General features: G+C 25.3%; 1 protein-coding gene across 2 annotated transcripts in view; it reads right to left on the bottom strand.

The window, feature by feature from the left end:
• LOC112595459 (zwei Ig domain protein zig-8-like) overlaps positions 1 to 13,911 on the bottom strand; it is a 371,885-nt gene extending 357,974 nt beyond the window's left edge. For both annotated transcript variants that reach the window (XM_025340688.1, XM_025340689.1), the window contains exon 1: positions 13,461 to 13,911. In XM_025340688.1, the coding sequence (XP_025196473.1) occupies positions 13,461 to 13,515 (55 nt within the window). In that variant the 5' untranslated portion in view covers positions 13,516 to 13,911. The remainder of the gene's footprint in view (positions 1 to 13,460) is intronic.
• Positions 13,912 to 18,435: the final 4,524 nt, after the last annotated feature.

Below are 18,435 nucleotides of genomic sequence, written 5' to 3'. Positions count from 1 at the left end.
ATCTATTTAATAATAATTATGGCTTAGGTTTCAAAAGTCACATTGAATAAAAAATCTATAAATTCCAACCTTAATGTTTATTTCCTGGTTTTAATAAAAACCAATATAATTTTAAAAAATGATTAAAATTTTTATTTGATCTTTGGTAACTTCAAAGTTCATATTTTCACGCATCTTATTTTGCACCACCATGTTTGTGTCAATAACACACCGGCTATAAAAACTTTAAATCGGTGAGGTGGGATAACTTGATATGTCTATTTCTTAATAATCTCATTTTAGCTACTAATCTAGAGTGAACATTTCTAAAACGTAGCTAAAATCTATCATGTACTCATATAATTATTACAATATATATAAATATATCTAGTAACATTGATAAATTTAATAGACATAGAGTGGACGTAGTCATTGAATATATAGTCAGAGTAAATCACTAATAAAGTAATGGACATGTCAAAAAGTTTTATATAAAATATTGATTTTGAATTTTGTAAAAAAATAAACACATGTACATTTTTTATTGCAGTAAGAACAATTTTTTATAATTTGATTTACACATTCAAAATTGCTGAATTAGAAAATTTATTATTTAAGTTCAAACTCCTATATTTCTATAAATATCTCAAAAAGATTCAAAAATTTTAAAAATTTTATTAATTCAAGAAAATGTTAATATAAATATATACTTATGATAATTTATAGTATCTTCAGTCATTCATAAATATTGAATAATAAAAACAATAAAACAAAATTGATCGTGTTGAAAACTAAAGCGTAACTACACAATTTTTTTTTTTAGTTTTTTTTTTTTTTGATTATTTTTAAAGTTACTGAGAAATTTTTACCCGAAGTTTAGTCTAGGTCTTATTTGCTACTAGAACCACCCTTAATATTGAAACAGTTTTTCTGCTATAAAAAACACATAATTGTAAAATCAATACATTCATCGCAACGTTCAGAATTTAAAATTATCTCTGATATACGAGTATAGTATAGTAGGTTTCAAGTATTTTTTGACAGTGAGTAGGAACAGGTCACTGTAATTGATATGTGAAATATGAATTCTATAATAAAAAACTATATATAAAAAAAAAAAAAAGATTCTAAATAAAGAAGATTGGTAGATAACGCCATCTTTACTAAGGTTAGTTTAAATTATTATAGTAATATTTTCGTTTTCTTAATTCGATAAATTGAAATTTTTTCACCAACAATATTTTGTATTTAAATAATTGTAATATAAAACTTTGAAAATTTTTTAAACATGTATTTAAATATATTTTAGTAATTAAAATAAAAATGTATAATACTGAATTATTTTTAATAATGAAATTCTTAATTCTAAAATGATCTATATTATATCGTACATTTTTATAATTTGGGTATTTGTAATTAGAAATAATTAGAAATTTAGATTAAAACCAAACATTTTAACTATTTGTTTAATTATACTTTTCTTTAAAATTTAAAAATTAACAAAAAAATGTTTAAACATTTTTTTAACAAATTTAAAAAAAAATGTTGATAGTTAATAAATAAGAATATAAAAACATAATTCATGTTTTACTTTGTACATATACTATAATAAACTTCTAAACACATAGGTACAAAGAATGTCCATGTTATAAACTAGTTTTGTATCCAATAATTTTTTGAAAAATAAATGAAGAGATAATTTTGATTTTTGTGCATAAAACTAAGTAAATATTAGTACTAATATGTTTATAAACATATGCAGAAAAAAATTACGCAATATAAAAAAAAGTTTGTAATAATTTATGTAGAAAAGAAATTCATAATTGCACCTACAATGACAAACATGAAAAGAATTATTTTTATAAAATAAAGTAAATATTTTATTTTTAACATAAATATTAAATTTGCAAATCCAAAATCTAATCTGCAATTTTGTATTTTTATTTTGATATTCATTGAACAAATATTATTGTGTTGTTATTAATTTATAAAATTACCATCTTTAATCTTAATTTGAATAAGCCACCTATGAATAAATAAACTATTTGATTAAAGCTACTTATAAACTCAAAAATAATAAAATTGAGAAAAACATTTGTATATATTTAATAATAAAAGAAAATATTCATACTAACTACACAAAAATAATATTTTTAACAGCATATAGTCTTATTAATAGGAATACCCTACAGTTTTTGAAAAATCAAAATTAAAATAAATTTTTCAAAAATATAGTACTTAACAGAATAATAATTATGATTTCAATAATTACAATGTTTTATAAATATTTATATGTCCGTTTAAAATAATTTATGTATATATATCTATTCAGTGTTGTCCCACTTCACAACCACATATTATGGTTGTTTCGTTATCGTTATTTGTCATTTAAATAATTCGTTTTATAAATTTATATCTTCGTTTAATATTTTTGACATAGCAATATGGCATCATTAAAACACTTAATCAAAACACACAATACCATTAAAGTCATCATCAAATTTACAAAGATGAAAAAGCAAATCTTTTGGATCACCCGCAACCGATTTGTTGCGTTGATGATCAATTAAGACAATACGAACCACTTGATACATCAATATCTAACAATATTTTTTAAACCATTTTAAATAAGTAATTTTTCAACTCCCGGACTCCACCAATTTATACTAAAAACATTAATACTCATTAATACTAAATATTAAAAAAATACGCTAGTACAACTCGCTAAAACTAATGGTATCTCATGTAATTCGTCACCTTAATTTTTGATTGTTCGTCTTCGTGAACACTTAAATAATTATAATGCTAATCATTGCTGATTACTTAATACCTATAAACGCCAATTACCACTCATTACTTCCGTCATTAATACAGCCTTATAAGAAAAAAGCCTTTTTTTTTATATAAACTGACAAATATTTAATAGTACACAAATTTTCGATGGGGAAGGAAGGAGGAAAATCTAGACCCCATAGACCCACTGGGATACGTGTTTGTCAAACTATAGGACATTCGATCCAACGCGATGCGAACTTAAAAGAAAACGGACATCTACGTCTTCTATTTTTTATTAACCTCAAACTTGACAATAATAAAATTAATATTCTTAATCTATCCTTCCTACTATAGGTGCATCATACACCATGATAAAGATGGAAATACCTTTTAAAAATAAGAATGATCTACCTGCAGTGTCGTAACTGCTAGATTTATGGGCACACCACAATAACCATGCTCCTCGCTACGTCAAGTGCGGGAAATATCACTTCTCAGACATCTACAACAAGGATAAAAACAGCCCAGCCAAGTAAACCTTATATAGAAGCGATCACATTTCCAATTACAAAAGATATCCAACATAAAATAAAGCCATCCTCAAGCGCCGTAATACCAATCAATCAAATCACCTCATCCCTAAAAAAAATCACAATATCGCAACTCTCCTGCCATCCAGACCAAATTATTTTATACCTCCTATGATTTTGATTCCATAACATCATACTACCTAGTAATACATTATTATATGTAATAATTTATTTCAAATCTTACTGCATTAATGAATCCCCTCGTTTTACCTGTTTTACCATTATACTGAAAAAAAACACTCAACAGACGTCTGCGACCTCGTCTCTCTCAAGATATTCTCCTAACGGATAGCGAAGATTCATCATCGGAAGACCCATAAATAACTATAACTTACTCAATTGTATCAATGTAAAAAAAAATTTATATACCCAGTTTAATTTAACCCATTGTTAAAAAATAATTACTTATAATAGCACCCTGTGTGCAGAAACATTTTATAATTATAATAAATAAAAAAAAACCATTATACTACACAATGCATTCCATGATCTATAATTATTATTTATTTATCATTACTCAATCATTTATATGTTCAAATTATGATATAATTAAAAATGTAGTATTATATAACATAATAATTTATTATAATTCAGAATGTACAAATGGATTACAATTTAGTCTATAAAAATCTTATAATTTTATTAGCAACTATACATTTATATTGATGTTTTACTCTTATTATTTAAAGTTATAGCTATGTGCTTAATTGTTAGGAAAAATGGTTTTGACCAAGTCTATTGAAAAATATACGAGTGTAAATAATTTAGTATTCTAATTAATTTATACTTACTATTCAATAAACTTATGAAAAAATATAGATTAAAAATTAATCAAGCGGAATAGTAGTACATCATTTGATATACTATGTAAATATTTAATACTTGTACTCAAATGATACTTGAAAATATTTTAAGACAATTAGCATACCTAAATACATAATAGCTATAATATTATTAAATACATAATATAATATGAAATAATTTTTATATTTATAAACTATATAAGTACGTAAGTATGTATATTATGTCCATGTCAATGATAAACAAATGTAATATAAAACAAACCCATATGACCATACCCCCAAACTACTTATATACTATAAAAGTAGATATAAATTCAGAAATAGCACGCATTAAAATATCCTATGACATGGTACTTACTATAATCACATCTAAACAATAATTCTTTATCTGATCAACAACGTACTTACACTCTATCTATTTAATAGTTGATCAAATACGCATGAAATATTTGTACAACGCAGTAAAACGGTGAAGTTTCACACACCATAAATAAATCAAAAACATAACACAACTACTATGCTCACACCACAAGTTAAATTGGAAACGCTCTGTCGGAACAAAAATTTGCTGGCTCATTTTTACCTTGAACATAACATACATGACCAAGGGAAAGATTGTTTGAGTTATTTATTAGTGGTATCGGTTACTAGTCGACCACCGCAGAACCGTCGCCGTTACACCAGATTCACTGCCGATCATTCGTCCGAAATCCCCCCGGTCAAATGAAAGTCCTAAATCGAAACGAAAAGTTTTTTTCCCCAGTCCGTATTGTATTATTTTTGCACTTTTTTCCATTACGGGAAAAGGTTTTCCCATCCGTTCATTTTTGACCGTTATGGGTGCAGTAGTATAAGATTTATGGCCAAGGTTCGAAGACCAGTCGTCGAACAGCGGAAGTGCGCGGGACGGATATCGAACACGCCTGCTGGTGGGCGATGGCAGGGAAAAAAACAAAAAGACAAAAAAAAAATTATTTATGAAACCGACTGTAAAGTCACTGCCAACGTTTTTCGCGTGTGATTTGTGTCGCGCACTGGTCGCAGGCACTTTATTTTGGAGGTTTTTTTATAATACGATCCCTTCGTAGAGTAACGTAATGGTTTTTCCTATCCAACAATAAAACATCAACATACTTCAATGTTCAGTATTTTTTTTTAAACTAAATAGGTATAAGTAGGAGTGCTTACATAATGTACTATTAACAAAAATCAGCTAAAATTTCTCAAATCATTAATTCATTAAAATTATTGTGTAATAGAGATTTTAAAAAAAATATGAAATTCGAATTTAAAAAATAATCTACCAAAACTAGATAGGTAAATTATGATAATAATGCTGTCTAAAAAATATAATAATGATATTTTATGTAATACCTACTGAAAAACATAACATTTAAAGTATTTAAAAATTTTAACAACAAGAAAATAAATTATCTATAGATTTAATTTGATAATATTTATAGCTATAATTCAAGATCACCATTATTCATAATAACATAACCTAACTCAATATATTTGTTTCAAAAAAATGTTATATCATGCCATAGCTTTAATAAAATAATAAAAACTACTGTAAACTGAGATTTTAAGAAAAACAATCTTTTAAATACAGTATTAGAGATAAGTCACTTATTATTTTCAAATTTATTATGATAAACTATCTGCCATTGTAACCCACCCAAAACATTAATTTGACTCTTAAGATATCTCAAATTTCGTATTGCTTTATTATAAAATAGTTTTTGAAAGTATATAATTACAAACTTTTAAAACTATAAAACACTTCTATAATTCTCAATACTCAAATTACATAGGTACTTAACACACATTTTGAACATTAATTTGCATTTTTAGTATCCCAATGTTAAGTGCATTAATTTATTACAAAATTTAAATCAAAAACTAACAAGAACCGAATTTAATGACAGTTTTTAACGTATGACATTCAAGATAATATTTCTAATAAGATCATTAAAATAATTATACACATTTACAAAACTTGCATAAATAAAATAAAGTAAGTATAGAGATAATAATTAATCTTATAAATTATAAGTTTATAAGTATTATATTTTAATATTCAAATCATTTTAGAAATACAAATTTTAATCTACGTATACATTTCAATAAAATCAATATTTTAAATTCGTAAACTAGTGACACTAAGACATTTTTTATACTTGTACATAATATTTGTTAATAATATATATTTAAAATAGCTTGAAGTTTATTGAGAAAAATAAATATTTTTTTAGATGAATTAAACTTATACATACCAACTTAAACAAAAAACATATAAATAATAATATTTTAAACGATTTTAAATACTAATATAATATTGTATTTGAACAAAAGATTTAGGGTAATTTATTTTAAATGTTTTAAATACATATTATTATAATGATTATTAAATAATAAATATCCAGCTAATTATATTTTTAAATTTTACTCCATTATTATTTATTTCAAATTAAGCAAAATGCTTTAGAAGCTATATATAAATCACATGAACATTTTCCAAAGAATTTCCTAAGTGTATCTTAATTTCTTGCTATTTAACTACAGATAGTTTCACAACAATGAAAATCATAGATTTCCACTAAGTAGTGAAAATATGTATCATGCTTCCAATACTAATTCGAAAAGACTCATTCTAGTAATATTATACAATAGATCTTATTTTCATTTTATAGATAAGCAAAAATTATTAATAAAGTAGAAAAAAGAAAGAGTAAGGACAAAGATTTGACAACATTAGAAGAAGTAGTATAATGTGCATCTGAAATGAATCACAATTTATTAATTTTTAAATCAATTTAATTATTATATTTTTTTTTTATTTTAACATGATAGCAAATTATATTAAATAAATACATCTGCCATACATAAAATATAAAATTATAAATCAAATATTCAATACAAGCAAACTATTACAGAGTGAAAGTTAATTTGGAAAAATCGTTTACTTTTATTTTTTTCGCTTACGTTTTACTTAAATATATTTATTATTTAAAATCGTACTTTAAAATTGTATTTAAAAGTTTAACACTCTGTTTATCACCTAATCCCTAAGGACGATTCTTGGGTAAGACATTTTAAAACCGTACCAAAAAGAAACGGGATATTTATTGTATTTATTATATGTACTTTCGAGAAAAACAATTTTATTAGACACCAAATAGAGACAATGAAAGTTTAATAGAGAAAAACTAAAAGATACAACATTTAAAAAAAACTTTAAAATCGAAAATTCATTGTTTTTTTTTTTTGAGGTCTTTTAAATATTAGTAAAATTTTTAGGAAAATATTAATCAATACTTAAGGAAATACGAAATCGATACTTGTCTAATTTCCAAATATTAATTCTATTAACTATAAATATTACTGGTGGAGAAGTCCCTATTTCACAACAAAATAACCTTGGAAAAATTCAAAATGAAATATTAAAATATTAAAAATGATTTCAAAAAAGTACCAAATATATCAAATGGAAAATGTACATAATCAATTAAAATTAATGCTGGCAAAAAATAATTTTACAAAGTCTCCGTATCATAAATTATTAAAAATAGTCTAATTTCAATCATAAAACACGAATATGACACTAAAGTACTAGACAACTGTCAAATATCAATTTAATTTGTATGCATAAAAAACTAACGCAATTCGTTTTCTTAAAAAGCAAGTCTTAAAATATAGTCTCAGATTATAAAAATTGTAATTATCTGAAAAGGATGCCCATAATATTTGCAGTGTAAAAGCATAATTTATATAAATAAATACAATAGAAACTATGCTAGTTCTAATTTCACAAAATTTTTATTAAAAAAATAAAGGAAAATATTATTTATTACTATTCTTAAAACGTAGCAATTTTTCGTTGAATCAAATTTTGTATTTTTCAAAAAATTATAATAAATAAGTAGATTAAATTATCGGATTTTTAAAACCGCTTTAGCATAGATCATTTTGTGTTCAATAAACTATGTTAATTTGATGATTTTAAAACAATTTTTAACTTTGAATTTGATTTGCGCAGATTTTTTTAAACACTTGGAGTGTATACGAGCGGAACATTTAGAACACCACACTCGGTTAACCATTACATAATTTAGTTTATACTTTATGTTTAAGGCGTGTAGTTTCAACATCAACTAAAAGAACATTTTTTTAAACTGTTTTATTTTTTTTTATGTATTTATTTAAATAGTCACATCATATTGTAAGCCCTATAAAAATATTGAATAAGAAACGAAGCTATAACTAGTTTAAACTGATCATGGAAAATTGTAGTTGGTTTCAAAATCGTCCATCTAATATGCTTATTTCTAAACCAGTTTTAATCAAACACATTATGTTTTTTTCGCAGTATAATAATAAAATGTATTAATAAAATATAGTATCAAATAAAGTTTTAATCTGTTCTAGGTATGACATAAAAAATAATTTTTTGTTGTCATTAAAATGTTTCAATGTTTGTTTTAAAACCACTTATTACATCATAAATTCAATTTAAAAATTAGCCATAATATATAAAAAAAAACCAAAAGAATGTTGGTTTCAAAAACAGATATGTGACAAAATGTTTAGCAAAATCGGCTATATCAAAACCATAAATCTATATTACTCTTTTAATAATCTTTTCGTATAGAAATATGTGAATACAATCTAAAGCTTTGATACATGGATAATAAATTCATTGAACAAAATCTTTACCTTATTTCATATTTTGTTGTTCTGAACTTTTTCAAAAATTGATTTCAGTTTTTTTTTAAATTACACGCCTTATTAGTAATATCTTTTTAAGATTTATAAAAACATAATTTTATTTTATCTACTAAAAGAACAAATTATAATTATTTAAAATAACAAATAATTGCATAAAATAGTTATTTAATGATTTTTATAATATTATAATCTAAGTCACACAAGTTTAGTATAATAACAATATTTTATATAATTAATATTTAAAATGATTTTACACTTTCCTAACAATTTTGATACTTAGTATTAGCACAAAATTACATATTTATTGCACTTTTTGAACTCATGAGCTCCCATACAAACTTTTTCAGTAGCGCTCATTATCTTTTTTTTTATAATAATTAATAACAATAAATTGATAAAAATCACTTAAGGAATTTATAATTTTTTAAACATTATTACAAATGGCTTATTATATTTTTAATCGATAAATAAATATAATAGATAATTATTTAATTGATATTATAAGCAAAGTAATATTTAATAGAATAATACTATATATGTATTGGAGCTAAAGTATTTTTTTTAAGCTACAAAACAACGGAATTATTAACTCAACACTGCTTTTTCAATTTTTTTGTTTTTTAATTCAAGAAACAATAATTACAAAGATTTGAATCATTTAATAATATAAAATAATATTTTTTATGTACAATGCAATTTTCGGATTTATGATAATAGTTCAATGAAAACAATAATTAATATTTAATACCTGGTTTTGGTGAGAATGGATTTATTTTTATACTACGTCTTTGACAGGGTACATTTGACGTATATACACAGCACAGTGACTTTCCTGGTTTTTTATATAACTCAAATATTAATGTCCTTAAAAGTTTTTTAAAAAAATAATATAATGAATAAAACGTATAGATCTGTAAATAAAATGATAAATGATTTACAATTAAAGGTCCCCTTGAATTACTTTCAATGTAATAAATCTTTTATACCAAAAATATTATATTATTCTTAATTTTCGGTATATTATAAAATATTAACTTATAAAGTAATTACATTTCAAATACTCGATAAAATAACATCGTCTCACTCTAACTATCACTGTTACAATATGCATACACCAAAAAACTCAATTTAATACTAAAAAACCGGAAAATTATAAAAAACACTATCTTTTAAATTCTAAGGACTCCTATACTAAGAAATAACATAATACTCATACATAATAAAATAATCACTATATCAAAAATATAAATAAATACTTATTAAATATAATAATACCATATTAAAATACTGTTTTTTCGGCACATATTTTGCTTTTAATCATAACAACAATTCCAATACATTTCATGATTAAATTATCATTTTAAATTTAGAGATGAAAATTAATGCATTTAAGAATAATATTAGTTATAACTTCTGAAGATTTTATTTATTATTTTATTTTATTTTTTAATTTCTTTTCAATTATCATAGACTGCTATTTTTATGTAAAAAAACAAAACTACATATAAATAAATTAAAATGTTTGATTTCATCTTTTATACAATATACTTACATTAATCTAACGTTTTTGAATTGAAATATTTCATTTTCAACTTAATAAAAAATTAAAAATTTAATCTATAGGTTTTGTAAAAACTACTTTTTATCGTATAATAATTATACTATAATTTATTAAAGTAATCTATTATTTTTGTGTTATAATAATTTGTTTGTTTATTTTATTTGAATTTCATACAATGAATGGGAATACTCGCACATGAAAAATATATGAAATTTAATTTTATAATCTCATGTGGTTCGTGTAGGGGTTCAGGAGTATAGTACACACTATTGTAGATTAAATATACATGCATTGATCTTATTATGATAATTACAAAGATAATATGATATAATAAAAATACCCAAGGTATAAATAAAAAAATGAATTTTGAATTTACCTTAATCAAGTATGATGATATGATCATTGATTATAAAAACTTAAAATAGTAATGATTTATAATTAAACCTCGTTTTTACCTAATATTATTTTTAATATATTTTTGAAAATTTAAACACATAATAATATATGATGTATCAAAATATTGAACTTTTTTTTGTTATTTTTTATGAAATATTTTTATTATATAATTTATAGAAAAGTTTACAATGTATTTTTATTTTTATTTTTTTTTATTATATGGTCGTTGAAGATGTCTGGAGTGAAGAAGCCACCAAAATATTGAACTAAATCACATTATTAACTCTAAATACACAATACAAATCTAGTTTAAAATATTATATTTTCCATTCTAAGCTTAAAAGATCTTTAAAATATAGTAATGAGTTTTTAAAATAATAGCTAAAAGTAAAATAAGTTGTTTGATTTGATGTGTTGGATTAGTAAAGAGAATTTGCAATCGTTACCACTTACAAATAAAAATAATTAACGTGCGTTCTAACTGGTAAAACGTGTGTTTAAAGGAACATTTTGACCCTACACTAAGACAATTTAAATTGAAAAAACGATGCACTTAAATTAGTGTGGTCGACAAGTGTATCCTTTCATCTAATTATATAGGTATATTAGTAAGCTTTTATCCTAGCTGTGGTAAACAAAAGTTTTGAAATCTCAAACTTCTACAGATTAAACCACCTTATCTATACATTGGATTCACTAAAAGCTTGTACTGATCAACATGTCAGTGAATAAGTTACACTTATTGGACTTTTCAGCTTTTTCCTAAATACATTTTATTAGAATCTTTACTTTATCTTTTACTATCAAATCACTATCATGTATTATTCCAATTCCAGTCCACATACAAATATAGGCAATAAAATAAATATTTAAAATGAAAATCCTAAAAAAAATATTTATTTTTTTAAATCTTAAAAAAAAACATTCTATAGTTGCTAAACATTAACCGCGACCTCAAATAAAATAACTCTTTCTATCCTGTTAGTGTTTCCGCTGGGTGATTACTTCTTCATGTCAACCATACCAATACATTATTATCCTCAAACATGCTTATTGTAAAAATGTATTTATAGATTATATGTACTAATGAATAAAAAGTTTTAAAATAAATGTATTAAATAGAAATATTCCAAAATCAACAGTTCATATTAAAAAAAAAAAAAAAATAAGTAGTTGGTTAAAATTATAATATATTATATTAAAACAACAGTATTCAAATTTTTAAATTTTATTGTACCTATATCCTATAATTTCTATTTAAAGTATAATATTTTAACTCTAATTTAAAATACTTATAGAAAGTTAAAAATTTTAAATTTAATGATTCAAGTTTAAATTTATAAAAACACGATTTCTATAATATTTACGAGTATAAATTAATTAAATTAAAAGTATTGATTTCCATTAAAGTCCATTAATTGTATATCCAATAAAAATAAAAAATTTAATCCATTTAGTATTTGCGTAACAGGAAAACTAACATTAGGCTATCATAAAAATATTTTAGATAACAACTAACTAACCTATAACCATAAACATTGATTTTAATTCACGCGGATACTTATTTATATATTTTTATTAATAAGTAACTTTAATTTAAATTTAAAAAAATGATCTATAGATTAATGACAATTTTACATTTATATTTTGACTCGTATTTTGATAACATGTTACTCGTGTACTATAGGATACACACTAATGCAACTTAACTATTAAATTAATTAAATGATAATTTGCATCCTAAATGATAATTTAATAACAAATAATCCTTTAACAAATATGACAGGCGAGTTGCATTTAAACTGTTCGATAAATAACTTATTCTTGTCAATTTAAGACATAGATAGTATGCATTATATTTTTCTTATGTTCGTAGGTAGCTCATAAAATATATAAATGCCCTAAAAAAAATGTTGCCCAAAAACACAAAAACACATTTATATTAGTATACACGAGTTTCAAAATAACAGTACCCTCCCACACAGTAAAATAATCAACTACAAGCTAACTACTGTTGAAGTTTAAAAGCCAAATTTATATAAAAAAGTGTTTATTACCTACCATATTTAAATTACGTTCCAATCAAATCTATCAAAGAAAATAGTTTCTTAAAAACCGAAGATTCAAGTTTGAAGTTTAATGAGAATGAATGACGTGAAATAATTTATCATTTTTCAGAAATTAATATATATACATAAAGGTGGATATATTGTTTACTACAAATTCCTGTAATTATTATTATCTATATAATCTATGCATATACGAAGCAAACGAGTGAATTGTTGGAAACGATAATATATTGTGTAGGTGTACTCGTGTGTGCAATGAATTGAAGTCGTAAAGAAGGGCAGACACTTAAGAGAACTCACGTAACAGGGGTTTTTTTTAACGAGGGGATTTCCCCACATTCTAATAATTGACAATAATAACAACAACGACGAAAAACGAATAATTATTTCCTTTACATCCAAAAATTATTAAAATATATAAATATGTAGTACATTTAAACTTAGATACACACAAGACAATCGCTACCAACAACAGCACGCAGTAGTCATAATATTATATTATGTATATCAAAAGTTATTAGCGCAATATTCGTAGTCTACAGAACCAAAAGTCACCTACCTGTTTTATCCGCTGTGTACACCAACACCATCAACACGCAGGGCAGCATCATCATTTCGGTGGCACGAACACGTGAAAAAAAAACACTCGAAAATATTGTTTTCTTAAAAAACCGCACAAACACTTGGCGCGTGGGAGGGTAACGGGATTCGATTCCCGCAACACAGCACTCCCCGCGTTATACACGTTTTGCACACGATTAAATGTATTCACGGTGTACACTTAAATTATGTTATAATACCGCGATTGCCTGCATAAAAGGTGCACGTATCTACACGTATTGTCGACGCGTAATCGTTTGGCCGGACGAAACTCGATTAGGTGTTTTATAGTAAAATTGAAAATCCGTAACCGAGAAATCGAGATCGCCAAAATGTTTACGAAAAACTTACGTACGTGCATACGTGCGCGGTTAATTCGAACGCGAAACGCCGGCGACGATACCGGAGTGACCGACGCGAGCGAACTGACGCGGTGTCGCCGAGTTCCAAACGGCGATGTCGACGGCGGAGGCTTTCGATTTTCGTGGACGGTTGTCGTCTCTCGCGCGCGCAACAATCGCACCGCCGTCATGCCGCTCTGCACCGCGCGATGTATCGATAAAGGTAAACGGTCCGACGCCGTAGCGTTGCGATGTGTTTTAAAATGTCAAGAAACCCCGAGCGATAATCGGACACGATTGTACACAAGCCGATTTTTGTGGCGGGCAGAATAAAGAAAATCTTTTTCACCTGTATTGAATTACCGCCAGACAACCGTAGATACCTTGTATATTATATGTATGCAATATAATATACCGTAAACCGTAAAGGTATACTGAACCAGTACAGAAAAGATGGTTTAGAGGTCCACAATTTTAGGGGGTGATTAGAAAAAAAAATAACACAGTGAGCAGTGAGAGAGAGAGAGAGAGAGAGAGAAAGTGAGCAAGAGAAAGAAATATAGATTAGGTATTTGATAAGTTGGTAATAATAATAATAACTTACAACCGCGACGATTAACAATAACGTTATAACATTTTCCTAAAATGTACGTTCAAGAGCACGATATTTCTATGAAATATCTAGGTAATAATAAGAATAATATTCTCATCTATATTTTATTATTTTTTTTTCCATGGTTAATTTTATCAAATTTATTTTTATCTATAATAGCAGATATATAATACCAATAAAATGTTATTTTTCCTAGAAACTTCAAAAATGTTTAAAATTTATATTTAAGATAAACAAATTAAATAAAAGTAAAATTACTAAATATTCTTGAGAATTTCTTCCGAAAATATTATTATCGTTATTTTACATCACTAAATGCGTAAGGGGTAACATTTACTGACATTCCCGTTTTGTTTTTTTTTTTACATGCACTTCAATACATCATAATAATTTATTAATTTCCAAACAATTAGTAATGATGTATTATAATATTATCGATACGTGGTCTTTGAAATTTGTTTTTCACTGCATAAATTTGTCTCCACGATATTTTAATAATATATCGTGCAATCGATATAAGCGTGTCCCGACGTTATACAAATAATATATTTAAGATAGGCCACACTAAAGCCTGAATAATAAATTATTTTTGATTCATCGATTAATTAATAATTATTTTTCGCTGTAACCGTCGTAACTTATAAAGTTATAACCATACTTCTTGAATGTATAATATATATCTACAACATTATTATTTCCAGTTATGTCAATAACATTTATTGATTTATGTATTTTTTCAAACCCTATCAAACTTATTACCTATATAATCGTATTGCGTTTTAAAAGTATACGGCTCGCACCAAAAACAATGTTTACATATCCTAAATTTATACCTACATTTATTATTCGTAAAAACCAACACTATCGCGTCGCCCATCGGCTTTATTTTCTGTTTAATTATTATAACTAATCTCAATAAATATTTATTTTTAACTTTTACATTTAGTATTTTTATTTTATCAATTTTTGAACTATCTGAAAATATGTTTTCTTTATTTTGTAATTAGTTTATTATTTACATCTTTTTTATACTTAACTTTTTATGTAATTTAGTAGTTAAAATATTATTAAAACTTCGAAAATATTTCTTATGGTATTAAGATATTATGGTGTATTAAAAATCTTTTAAGATTTAAATAAAAATTTTTATTTATTTTTAAGAAACAAGCTTAAGCTTAAAAAAAAAAAATTGCTAAAAATACAAGTAAATATATTGTTAACAATTAAATATATTATAATATTTTACATAAAATATTCCAACTTGAAGTTGTTGAAGCTGTTTATCATCTCTTCATCTGTAATTATTGTAATTAAACAAATTTCGAATTAATAATATAGAATTTAAAAATAATTTTAATAACATTGAATTTTTTTTTTTTTTTTTTTTTTTTTTTTATTGAACTTAAGCCCGGCAACTAAGGCCATTAGCTGTTTGTAAGGGTTACGTTGTAGGTAGGTACGGTAGGTTGTATTTTTTTATGATTGTTACGGTTGATAGCAAACACGTGTATGTGGGGCAAGGTTTTTAACCACTATGATCCCGAGTGGTCACCCATCCGGGAGCTAGTAGCTGTGGCCGTTACTTACTCTCAGTCGCATTCCGCGACTGGTAGCAGCCAACGCGCCACGCCAAGCCACTATAACATTGAATTTTATATTCCTTTTTTTATTAAGTATAATATTATAATGTAATACTTTATTTTATTATCTCGTAAATACAATGTGTATTTAATTTATAAAAAAATAACATTATTAATGGTTTATATACGTATATTGTATATGCATTTATAACTATATAATGTATTTAAAAAAACCATGTACAATTACATTGGTAAAAACCGACTCATAAATAATTGTAATATTTGTAATTAATCTGTTTCGTATATTGTGAAGTAATGCACTATGGCGTCTTATAAAATATCTTAGTTAGTATTTGTTTTGGCTTCTTTTTCTGTCATATTCATGGCTTCTGGCTTAGAACTATTAGTTCTTGAATAATAAAATCGACATTTAATAAGTTCAAATTATGAGTTATGTCATTATAAATTCATAATAATAGTATTTAAAAATATTTTAAATATTTCACCTGCAACACATTTAACAATATAAATGAAAAATTAATATTTTATATTAAATTTTAAATTGCGTATAAAGAGTTCATGTGTATTATTTTGATATATTAAACTCATTTTTTTCTTACCAATCATCAATAAATAATTTAAACATTTAGTTAGAATTTTAATTTTTAAAATAGAAAAGCTCTGAATTTCTTGCTAAAATAGTATTCAGTTCAAAGTATTATTTCATATAGTTTTTTTTTTTTTTTTTCATTAAAGTATAGTTACTTATATTTTATTAAACCTGATTTATATTCAAATATATTAAAATAAGTATCTAACAAAGATTAGTTTTAAACTAATTAAATGATTTAGAACATTCTTATACCATTATAACTTATTTGTTCGGCAATTAACACTTTTATTGTTATTGAATGTTATGCTTTATTAGCAATAAGTAAATTATTAAAAAAAAAAATTAATAACGTAACATTATGACGAAGGCATTAGTTTTGATACACACTACACAAAATATATAGGTGTATTTCTGTACGACTTCTACTACTATTACAACAACTACTATATTTTTTATTATTTTTATTTATTTATTATCCTGAATCGTTGACCTGTGTAGAGCGATACTTTGCTTTTCTACCGGGCCACCATCGTTTATTTATAAAACGTACATTTAAGTCATACATTTTTTATTAACAGCACATACAATTAAAATTTACAAGTAAGTACCTAGTTTACAAAATTACAAGTTCCAGTACAGTTTACAATATTATTGTTAAAATAATTGATTATGGCTACCCATGGTGATCTATTTGCCTCTGCTGTTGCTCCTTTTTTTTGGTGCCCATTATCTGAGTAATGTACTACTCTACTGCATATTAATTTTCTCAGCTTTTCAACATGACAGATACAATAGAATCTAAAGTTGCGTTCTTGCTTACTGCGATCTTTAGTTTCATGCGTCTTTTTGCCATCGACCGCGTCTAAAAAACGTATGTTCTGCATCGTATATCGGGTCCTCACATATCACGCAATTCGGGTTTTTCATCCGCGCAAATCTATGAAAGTAGGCTTGGAAACAGCCATGCCCCGTTCAGAACTGGGTCTTACAATAACTCATTAATCCGTAGAATCGGTTTTCCCAGCAATGTACGTTCAGTATTAGCCGCTTCGTCCACGCTCAGTAGTAATTACTGTCACCAGCCCTACACAATGTTGTCTACAATACTCTTAGCATTTTCTACTCCATTTTATATTTTTTATTTTTTGTAGCACCTGTAATTTGCATCAACCACGTGCTTTCAAGTGTATTTGCACCATGTCCAAATAACCACTAGTATTAGAATAGCTCTAGAAGACACTTTTCTATAGGTACTAACTAGTATAGCTACCCTCGAAGCCATGGTACGCTAGAACGCTAGCGACCGAGCCGCATACAACAACTAACTGTGTACTACTAACATAAACAATTTCCTCTTGATCGGTCTAATTTAACACCAAAGTATCTTATAAGTTATAATATGGTCTTTGAACTCTAAATTCTCAACTAGCAATACAAATTTTGGACGTCTATAATATAACTTAGACATTATCATCATCGCAACCGCTTTGCTTACCGATATCTTTAAGCTGTTGCTGTACATCCATTTGCCAACCAAGTTCAACATTTTGTTCATTATGACCCTCAACACGCCAGTACCTACTTTTGCCGGTTCCAACTATCGCAATATTGTCCGCAAACGCAACGATCTTTATTCTATCTGGCAATGACTGTCAAAAAAAGGTCATCATAAAATATATTCCATAGAATAGGTCCATACTGATTTTTGCAGTACTCCACAATACTAATACAACAACTATATTTTACTTTTCTTATGTTTATTATTTATTTGTCAAGTTATTTATTTC

The sequence above is a fragment of the Melanaphis sacchari genome, unplaced genomic scaffold, assembly GCF_002803265.2.
Source record: "Melanaphis sacchari strain LSU unplaced genomic scaffold, SCAv2.0 Contig27_pilon_pilon, whole genome shotgun sequence".
Lineage (NCBI taxonomy): Eukaryota > Metazoa > Arthropoda > Insecta > Hemiptera > Aphididae > Melanaphis > Melanaphis sacchari.
This window is presented reverse-complemented; position numbering and strand designations above follow the sequence as displayed.